The sequence below is a fragment of the Drosophila arizonae genome, chromosome 2 (genome assembly GCF_054131065.1).
Source record: "Drosophila arizonae isolate 15081-1271.41 chromosome 2, UAZ_ARI_1.0, whole genome shotgun sequence".
Lineage (NCBI taxonomy): Eukaryota > Metazoa > Arthropoda > Insecta > Diptera > Drosophilidae > Drosophila > Drosophila arizonae.
In genome coordinates this window covers 14,427,814-14,437,256 of record NC_142922.1, presented here as the reverse complement: position 1 = coordinate 14,437,256, position 9,443 = coordinate 14,427,814, and the positions used below count along the sequence as shown (strand labels likewise).

Here is a 9,443-nt window from a genome sequence, read left to right as displayed (position 1 = left end):
AAATGGAATTAAATAAAAATAAATAAAATATTCTAGTGTGCAAATATATAGATAAATAAAAGCTAAATTCATATGTATTGCTTTTTTTTTTTTTTTCTTTTTTTTATGTATAAGAAATACCAGGAATTTGTTTCTCGCCATAAAGGAAGCCAGACATATTTACATAAAGAAATATTATATAATAGCGGGCTCATATTTTTCTTGTTTATAAATTTTATGTCGGTACCCATCAGTCTGATGGGGCAGTCGGTAAGGAAGCTGCTTCAGTGCTATCAGCGATAACGCAACGGAGGCTGTACAAAACAATAAAAACTAAATTAATAAATAATAATTTTGTTGTTGCAAGAGTCGGCTAATTCGGTAATTTCCGCACGCGATAAAGCATTTGAAGAGCAGAAAAGAGATGCTGATATAATGGTGAATGTTTGGGAAAGAAAAAAGTATATAAAAACTGGCCTCTCTACTGTCGCAATCACAACCTTGCCAGGGGGTCTGGGTCTGCACATGCAACAATATAATAATAGTGGAAAAAAATGAGTTACACACGCACACACTGTGAGCATATTAATGTTTTTTTAAACGCCAACTTTTATCTTAAACATCGGCTAAGATAAAGCCAAATGATCGGGCACAATGTGCGCAATGCTAATGTAAGTGACTGCATAACAAAAGACTTGCAACCGGCCGCCGAGGCAATGAAGCACAGACAGTCAAGCGAGCTAAATCGCAATAAAGCCAACTCAACAGCCATGACAGTGAGGCCCCTTTGCTGCGCTGTATGCGTAATACCAGAAGTAGTCAACAGGTGAACAACTTTAGTGAAGCTGCCCCAGGGCGCTGAGGGGAGGGAAAGCCGGTGGTGGGGGCATCTCAGCGGGCTGGCCAGCGGTAGTCGGTGGCGCAATGGACAGAAAGAGAAAAACAAGTTGGTGGCGTATACGCAATAAACGAAAATACGATCCAAAACAAAATAAAAATCCAGATACCAGAGCAACAAATGGTTGATTAAACGCATATCAGGTTGAGGCTTAACTTAACTGCGGTACATTTATATTTGCGGATATCTGGAATGAATGAATATGTATTTAACATTGATGGAAATGTAAATACAAAATAATTATATAATTATTTTATTTTAATGTAATAATATATTTTTTTATAATATATGGGTATTGTATTTATTACCAAGATGGCTATAAAACCAGTCAACCAACTGCAGGGTATCACAATTATTGAGCGACATTTCTTGCCATTGTCTCTACTATCAGTGAAAGTGAAGGTAAGCGGGTGTAAGCGGCTGTAAGCGGGTGCAAGCGGGTGTAAACGGGTGTGTCTTGCAGCTCAAATGCGGTTTCAAGTTTTGGTTACCACTTTGATCGGCTGCTGCAGCGACGGGTTGCGGCATCTTTAGGACAAGTGCAAATGTAAACAAAAAGTATTCGAAAAGTGGTCGCGCACCCATACACTGACAACTAATGTCATGGTTTCATACAACATTTCATGTGGCTGCATGAGCAATTCGGTTTGAAACGTCGTCGACAACGGACGCGCACAACGGACAAATTTGTCATAACTCGACTACACGAGCTCCCCAATAAAGGAAGCTATTCAGACAAGGATATTTAGTGGTTAAGCATGTTTTTTTACACAGCCAGTTGGAGCTTATGTGCTATCATTTATCTAATACCAAGTGTAACAGCCTACACAAGGGAAATATTCAATGATAAACCGCCACTGCAGGAGCGACGTAAGTATGACGAAAATGCAATAAAGTAGTATCAATACTCGATTTAACAGTAGTCTCATAATATATTGATGCAATCCAAAAAAAAAAAAAAAAACAAACAAAGAAGAAATTAACACAAATCGTGAAATGTCGGAAGTGAACAAAAAAATCTTGTAATTATATATACATATATATTAAATATAATGCAGTAAACAAAAAAATATTTAGTAAAATAAAAATCACACAATAAACAATAAAAAAAGAATATGTAGAGATATAAAATATATTCACTAATAAAGTTTAAAAACTGCTGTGCATATTTTAAGTTTCCTTATTTGTTTTTATTGTTTATTTATTTTTTTATTTCATTTTTATTTTATTTATTTATTATTATTATTACTTTTTTTTTTTTTTTTTTTTTTTTTTTGTTCTACTAGTCTTGATATACGTCTCTTTATAAATTTATATTCATATAAAATATTAATAATATAACACATTTTTGATTAAGTACAAAGTATAAGAAATATACATTTATTTGTAATAAATAAAAATGTAATTCTTTTAAGTAAATAGTACGAGGATCTTACAACATTTTATAACATAAATAAAGTGAGTGTGGATTTCTATATTTTTTTACACAGCGCCGTGGCTACAAACGTGTAAACGATCCAGTCCCAATGAGAACAAATGTTTCCGCGAACTGTTCGAGGGCTGCTTCCCAGCTTTGGCTGCTGGAATACCAGAAATTGGAGTGAAAAGCTTTGAGCCACTGAACATTGATCAGGTATCCGTATCCAAGGGCAGCGGAAATCTGGTGCTATCCGGTGGCTTCCAGAATCTAGTCGTACGCGGACCCTCCAACGCGACAGTGCGAAGTGCCAGGTAACTAAATGCAAAGTGATATTTATATACAGATGCGTAATTTTATGTGTAATTCAATGCTTATGCTGATTAGCTTGGATCTAGCTCGACGTCAGTTGAATTTCGAGCTGGAACTGCCACGGCTGCGAATTCGAGCCAAATACAATCTGAAGGGCAACATACTATTGCTGCCTCTGGTTGGCAACGGCGATGTGGCCATGGCATTAAAGAATGTGCGTACAGCCGTCTATACGAAAATATCGCTGCGCAATGAAACCCAGACTGGCGATGAGATCATACACATCGATGAGATGAAAGTTAGCTTTCAGGTGGGCGCTATGCGTATTCACCTTAAGAATCTATTCAATGGCAATGAGATTTTGGCCGCTTCCATTAATGCATTTCTCAATCAAAACGGCAACGAAGTGATAGCAGAGCTGCGCCCTGATCTGGAGCTCGGATTAGCGGATATTTTCCATGGCTTGTGGAATAATGTCTTCTCAAAGATGCCCACCAAACTGTGGCTGCTCTAACAGCAGTTGCCGTGAATTGTGTTACAAATATAATATATATACTTAAATATGGATATTTATATATTTAATATTTATATTTAAATATATATATATTGTATTAAAATAATATATAATTTATTATTAAATTCAGTTTTGTTACTGCTTGTAGTTATATATGTTTTTATTACCTACCTATGATTAAATCTATACTTTATTTAAATATCAATTGAGCTGTTCACATTTTCTTGGAGGGCAGCAGATCATCGTAGCTAAAGGCATCGAACAATTTGTCAACGGATGCACGAAGAATATCCACCAATGCCTTGATCATCAGTGGACGCACTTCATCCGACAGCGATCGCCAGTTCTCGTTGAGAAAATCGTTCATGCGTTTGCCAAGTGCCTTGTCGCCATTGAAGAGATTGTCCAACTGCATGTGCACATCGGCGAGTTCGTATTTAACCTTTATGTCTTTGATCTTCAAATGGGTGGCGCCGTCCTTCTTATACTCCTCGCCAATCATCTCCGTGACCATGGTAATATTCGCTAGAAAATGTAATTTGATTAAAAGCTGCTCACATTACTCAGCTAGGCTAACATACACAGCTCAACTTTGCAGTTTCCATCTCCCAGCATTGGCATCATCATGATCTTGCCTTTTATGCTATATTGCGATTCCAGCTTTAATTTGGGAAAGGTAATCCCTAGCGCGAACTTCAACTGGCTGGGAACGATGGTCAGATTATGCAGAGTATGCTTCGATATGCCCGATATCTTCACATTTTTGTACACCGAATGCAAGTAAATGGCTCCGGAATCCTGATCCATTTTAATCTCGGGAACACGCAGTGGCTCCATAGGTGGTATATATAGTTCGGGTATACCGTCCATTAGACGTGACTCCAGCGATTCAAAGGATGAACGAGCACACGCATTCAAGTCCGGGGAGTCGCGATAGCAAACCTTGAGAAACTCAGCTGCATATGGTTATAATCACTCTGTAAGCAGTATGTGTAAATACTAAATACTTACGCAATTTACTCGACTTTCCTTTGGGCTTAGCCAGCGACTGGACTGCCAACCCCACCAGCAATAGGGTGATAAATATTTTACTTTCCATTTGTTGACTGCGTCGATTACTGTATGTGTACCTCTCACTGGAGTCGAGCGTGTTCTGTGGATTTTCAGCCACTGCTCCACTGCTTTTATAGCTGAGAACAACTGCCATAAGGTGACGCATTCAATTCTGCCAGACTGCAATTTTCCGTGACATTGCAATCCTAAGCAAATTTGCAAAGCCGCACCAACACAGATGTTTTCCAATTGAGTTGCTCTTATGTATTTATGAATAATGCTTAGCTTTAAATTATTTACCAGCAACTTCAATAACATAAAAAACATACATATGTATAAGAAAAATATATAAAACGATCAAATATTTTATATTCTTTGTTTCCCCAACTTCAATATATATCAAACAGTAATCTGTATTAATAATAAAATATGTACCAATAATAAACAGCTAGCTCTCTTCTGGGTAACTGCTGATATATACAAATCAAAACAGACTTTCAGCTTATAAGTTAACAAAAATTTCTGTGCGCCAAGTGAATAAATATAATTAATTTGAGAATATCTTATTTCATTCATAATAAAAACAAATGTAGAAGTAATGGGGTAAATATATGTATATATTTTCTTTTAACAAATATTATGAACCAAATACGACGTTTGAGTAAATATTTAACCCATAGATGGATGTAAAAAAAATAAAATAAACATAAAGCGCAAGATATACATAACATAATAAGAGACAAATTTAACGTTGCTTTACAAAAGCAATAATAATAAAAACATAAATGATCAAATTGTGATTATGTTAAAGCTCTCAAAACTGCATTGAACTTTCATGCAAAATAAAATAAAATACATAATATCAAGCAGTAATCTGGAAGACATTATAATTACAGGGTTTCTAGCTGTGTTCAATGTCCATTTCCTGCTCCATTCTGGAAAAAAATTAGCAAAAAAATTAGACGTCGGAAAATATAATAAAAAATTCAATTTACACACAATTGACTGATGCTCATCGCCTGGGAGATGATGTTATCGGTAGACAAACTATCGAAAGGATCCAAACTATGTGGTGTTTGAATATAAGCACAATCAATTTTCATCATATCCATAGCTTTATTCAGTTGAAATATGGGTGGCGAATGTATCGGAGACAACATTTCCAATTGCAATTGCAATAGCTCCTCATGAACTGCCTTTAGATTCTCCATGGCGTTCTGCAACTTTGTAATTTTTTGGAAGCGAAAATTCGTTGCATTTATGGTCATGTGTACATTTTCGATGCTTTCATTAGCGAGAAAGGCATTACGAGCTCGGGCAAATTCAATACCGATATTTTGCAGCTCTGTGGACGTTATAGCATCGGCAAAGATATACATTCTTTGAAAAGTCTTACTGCAAGGAAAAAGGAGTTGTTCAATGAACTTTTAAGCATAATTATAAAAATATTTGTCTGCTTACATATTGTAAATATCAGTTTTAAAAATCTTGTTATAAATGTCTTCACTCGCCATAATTGCATCTTTCCGTGCGATACGCAATACGGATTCATAATGATGAATGATGGTCTCGATATATTTGACGATTTTACTATGTTTTCCAACAACACTCATCAGTTTGGATTGCCATTCTTGGTTATTGCCCTACAAGAGTAAGATTAAGATTTTTAAAAGTTATTGAAAAGTCAATATCTTGTTCTTGCTTTTTATTACCAATTGAAATTTGTTCTGTTCTTTTGCAGCAGTTATTAGGGCATGAAACTGCTCAATAGCACCACACCACTTATCCTTTTCTCTTTCTAAAGCTTTAATCATGGGCTGACACTCGAGAATGTCGTGCTCCAGAGAGAGCGCATACTCCTTATATCCACAAAGTAGCATTTTAGCGAGTGCTTGCTCTGTACTAAGCATATAATGCATATCCAATATCATGCGTCTAGCACGCCACTTTTCTAATTTGATATCACGTTGATTAAAGAAATGCTTTAGCCCATTGGGAATATTTGGCTCGGGTGGCTTAAATGTTGGCTTTTCCATTACATTAAAGATGTAGAGCATAACTGGTGGATTCCGAGATTCCTCACTACTATCTCGCCACTCGTCTACATAGAGATCAATGGGTTTGGTTTCTGCAGTCACACGCTTGTGTGGATGACCCGTAGGTAGCACATAATAAAACGTACTCATGTCCAATTTTGTGTCGCGTGCAATTAGCTCTACCAATTCCTGCAGCTTCATGTCGGGCATCAATTCGTATTGCAGGAGCTTGTAGATGCTCGCAACAAAAACAGTCAGTACTTTCATCTGCAGCATTCGATCGACCTGAGTAAATATTGCAGGTCCTGCAACTCCATCTTGTACTTCATCAGTTGCTGTCAGGGCGCCACGTCTTGAATGATCGTTGTCGAGTGCCAGGCGCAGCCACTTAATAAATTTCGCCAACCACGGTTGGCTCAAATGGTGTCCAATGGGTATATCGTTATGAAAGAAAAAGCGATTCGGATTCTCAAAATCTTCTGTTATGGCAATACAGTCGCGATTCTTTTTCTTAATATTGATATGAATATTGACAGCAGTTTGGTGGGGTATGAAGGGCAACACACCAGTTGCCACCTCGTAGGCAATCACGCCCATTGACCAGTAATCCACCGTCTCCTTGTACTTGCCAGTGTCTACCACCTCGGGTGCGTAATAATGCCTAGTGCCAACGACGCTTTGCTGAGTCGTTTTCTCCGGAGAATCGCGCGCCAGACCAAAATCAGTTAGTTTGAACATTTTGCGACCATTGCCCGTATGGTGTATCACAATATTATCTGGCTTTAGGTCGCGGTGGCAGATTTTGCAGTTGGTGTGCAAGAAGTCAATGGCTTGTCGAAGAGAAAATAATATCTCGCGCACTTCAAATTCCGACAGTCCTAAAAAAATAAAAAAATAAAAACAATATAGTACCAAAAAAGTACCAAAATAATAATAAAATTATTTTTCAATAGTAGAAGCGAAATATACAGTTTAATCGCAGTTTCAGCTGTTATTAAATGGATTTTCGTTGTTATTGAATCATAAATATCCGTTCTCAGAATCATAAATATCCGTTATCAGATTCAAAATCAAAAACAAACATCTTTAGGTGGTATCTTAATTGAAAATTGAAGACAACAGAAAAGAAATTGGAGTTTACTAAATGTCTCTGCTCACCGTTTGCATTTTGTGGTTTTTCCAAAAGTTTTCGTACATCTCCCCCATTGCAATACTCGAGTACTATAACGGGCAACCTCCAGACGTGATTGCGATTTAAGTACTCAATTAACGCCTTCGAATCATTGCTCAGTTCAATGCCAGCTACAATGAAAGCCTTTTTGAATTTGCGCGACCATTCAAACTCTTGCAGCCAGCGATTTTTCATAGTTTCCTGCTGATCAACGGTTATTTTGTCTTGTATGTCATGCTTGATGTGCTTGGTGGCTGTTTTAAGATAAACAAAATATTCTTGTGAATGTGTGTGAGACAGCAAAGCAGTTTCCTTTTTTTCATTCATAGTATTTCGAGTAACGATCTCTTTACTTATCAGTTCACGCACACTTAGAAACAATTCAATGTAAACAAACAAACTCTTGAATCAGCAATTTCTAGGAATCGACTTGCACTCCATGTATGTATGTTTACATATATGCATGCGTGTTTGTATGGGTGTTAGGGTATCCATATATAGTTATATATGTATGTATGCAAAAGTATACTATATAAATATTTTACGAAGCACGTACTGATATATTAATTGCATACCTATTTCCTGGTTTGTTTTGCGGTTTTTCCAATGCTTCACTTCGCCGAAGCCCCCTTGCCCAAGATGGCCCTTTAGCTCCCAATCACCAACACGCAACGTATTAGGCCGCATTCTAATACTTTTTTATATAAAACTTCTTCAAAATTTCAAGATATTTCCGAAATGTATATTAATAGCGGCAGACCATCTCAACAGGTTAACATCGATATGTGCCGCGATTAAGACTAAAATTCTTTGCAATAGGCTTTCATCGATTCCTCTAGAGAGGAGTGATATTCGATATTGAAGTGATCTAATATCCGCGACAAAATTTATTGAAATGTCTACATAAAAATTAAATAACAAGAAATATATATATATTTATTTATCACTTGATGTATAAAATTTAAATTTATTTAATAATCTAATATAATTTAATAAAGATTAAAACATTATGATGATAGAATAGATAAAGAAACATTCGTGTAAGTGCTACCACTGTGGTTAGTGGTGCCACTCATGTGCGATGATTCATTCACATGTTGTTGCACATCTCTAAAAAGCAAGCAAACAGGTTGTAAACAACAAGCATTTGAATTTTCCTAAATACTAATTTATGAATAAGAGCTACCCTTTAAAGAACGTGTATGTGTAAAAATGCGTTTCCACATGAACGGCAGCAGCGACGAGAGTGATATTGTTACTGCGACAGCCAGTGCTGACCACGTTCGTAAGTTTGTATTTGGAGGCGGCACCGATGCATCCGCTGATCGCTTGGAAATCAAAATACCTGAAGTAAATTTAACAAAATGGTTACAATGAAGCCAAAAATTAATCCAGTAAATCACTGTTGTAAATTTAGATTCTACAGGGTGCTTACTCATTCTATACCTGGCCTTGTGCTCCGATTCTCGCCCATTTTTTGTGGGAGCGACGGCAAACTCTTGTCTGCAAGCGAATTCTCGAACTGGGCGCTGGAACTGCGCTACCCGGTATAGTTGCCGCCAAATGCGGAGCCCAAGTGGTGCTCAGTGACAATTGCATTCTACCCAAATCCTTAGCACATATACAAAAGTCCTGCCTGGCCAATCAGTTGCAACCAGGTGTGGACATCGATGTCGTCGGCCTCAGTTGGGGGCTGTTACTGAACAGCGTGTTTCGGCTGCCTGTTTTGGACTTAATCATAGCTGCCGATTGCTTCTATGATCCCAGCGTTTTCGAGGACATAATTGTTACGGTGGCGTTCCTGTTGGAACGAAATCGTGGTGCTAAATTCATATTCACCTATCAAGAAAGAAGCGCTGATTGGTGCATCGAGGCGCTGCTTAAGAAATGGAAACTACATGCGTCGAGCATCAATATGGATGAGATTGGAAAGCAGTCCGGTGTTGATTTGCTTGAATTTATGGGTGGACATACAATACATCTGCTGGAAATAACGTTAAATGCTCCGCAGTAATAAAGAAGTAAAACCAGAAAATGAGCTAGAAGTTCTTCATATTATTCTT

General features: G+C 37.2%; 4 protein-coding genes across 5 annotated transcripts; 2 read left to right on the top strand and 2 right to left on the bottom strand.

Annotated features, from left to right (window-relative positions):
- Positions 1-1,403: 1,403 nt before the first annotated feature.
- On the top strand, positions 1,404-3,325 carry Jhbp4 (Juvenile hormone binding protein 4). Its single transcript, XM_089461864.1, has 3 exons — positions 1,404-1,747; positions 2,368-2,608; positions 2,682-3,325. The coding sequence occupies exons 1-3, from the start codon at positions 1,636-1,638 to the stop codon at positions 3,118-3,120; spliced, it is 792 nt and encodes a 263-aa protein (XP_089317990.1). The 5' UTR covers positions 1,404-1,635; the 3' UTR covers positions 3,121-3,325.
- Positions 3,263-4,354, bottom strand: Jhbp5 (Juvenile hormone binding protein 5). The gene is made up of 3 exons (XM_089461863.1): positions 4,132-4,354; positions 3,702-4,076; positions 3,263-3,645 (listed from the first exon to the last, which is right to left on the bottom strand). Exons 1-3 carry the CDS (start codon positions 4,337-4,339, stop codon positions 3,335-3,337), a joined length of 894 nt encoding a protein of 297 aa, XP_089317989.1. The 5' UTR covers positions 4,340-4,354; the 3' UTR covers positions 3,263-3,334.
- A 23-nt stretch (positions 4,355-4,377) lies between these two features.
- On the bottom strand, positions 4,378-8,201 carry IKKbeta (inhibitor of nuclear factor kappa B kinase subunit beta). 2 transcript variants are annotated; one of them, XM_089461856.1, is made up of 7 exons: positions 7,956-8,201; positions 7,368-7,634; positions 5,886-7,087; positions 5,635-5,816; positions 5,173-5,568; positions 5,068-5,108; positions 4,378-4,479 (listed from the first exon to the last, which is right to left on the bottom strand). In XM_089461856.1, exons 1-6 carry the CDS (start codon positions 8,065-8,067, stop codon positions 5,075-5,077), a joined length of 2,193 nt encoding a protein of 730 aa, XP_089317982.1. In that variant the 5' UTR covers positions 8,068-8,201; the 3' UTR covers positions 4,378-4,479; positions 5,068-5,074. The 2 variants fall into 2 exon arrangements, with proteins under 2 accessions (XP_089317982.1, XP_017874412.2); XM_018018923.2 differs by lacking the exon at positions 4,378-4,479 and having other exon boundaries at positions 4,770-5,108.
- Positions 8,202-8,463: 262 nt separating this feature from the next.
- On the top strand, positions 8,464-9,415 carry LOC108621535 (histone-arginine methyltransferase METTL23). Its single transcript, XM_018018924.2, has 2 exons — positions 8,464-8,730; positions 8,798-9,415. Exons 1-2 carry the CDS (start codon positions 8,593-8,595, stop codon positions 9,392-9,394), a joined length of 735 nt encoding a protein of 244 aa, XP_017874413.1. The 5' UTR covers positions 8,464-8,592; the 3' UTR covers positions 9,395-9,415.
- Positions 9,416-9,443: the final 28 nt, after the last annotated feature.

Coding starts and splice junctions, on each gene's coding strand:
- IKKbeta (XM_089461856.1), bottom strand. CDS start 8,067: ATGCGGCCTAATACGTTGCGTGTTGGTGATTGGGAGCTAAAGGGCCAT. Junction 7,635..7,955: donor CAAAACAAACCAGGAAATAG/GTATGCAATTAA, acceptor ATCTTAAAACAG/CCACCAAGCACATCAAGCAT. Junction 5,569..5,634: donor AAAACTGATATTTACAATAT/GTAAGCAGACAA, acceptor TTTTCCTTGCAG/TAAGACTTTTCAAAGAATGT.
- Jhbp4 (XM_089461864.1), top strand. CDS start 1,636: ATGTTTTTTTACACAGCCAGTTGGAGCTTATGTGCTATCATTTATCTA. Junction 1,748..2,367: donor ACCGCCACTGCAGGAGCGAC/GTAAGTATGACG, acceptor TTTTTTACACAG/CGCCGTGGCTACAAACGTGT. Junction 2,609..2,681: donor GCGACAGTGCGAAGTGCCAG/GTAACTAAATGC, acceptor TATGCTGATTAG/CTTGGATCTAGCTCGACGTC.
- Jhbp5 (XM_089461863.1), bottom strand. CDS start 4,339: ATGCGTCACCTTATGGCAGTTGTTCTCAGCTATAAAAGCAGTGGAGCA. Junction 4,077..4,131: donor AGGAAAGTCGAGTAAATTGC/GTAAGTATTTAG, acceptor AACCATATGCAG/CTGAGTTTCTCAAGGTTTGC. Junction 3,646..3,701: donor AAACTGCAAAGTTGAGCTGT/GTATGTTAGCCT, acceptor TACATTTTCTAG/CGAATATTACCATGGTCACG.
- LOC108621535 (XM_018018924.2), top strand. CDS start 8,593: ATGCGTTTCCACATGAACGGCAGCAGCGACGAGAGTGATATTGTTACT. Junction 8,731..8,797: donor TGGAAATCAAAATACCTGAA/GTAAATTTAACA, acceptor TTGTAAATTTAG/ATTCTACAGGGTGCTTACTC.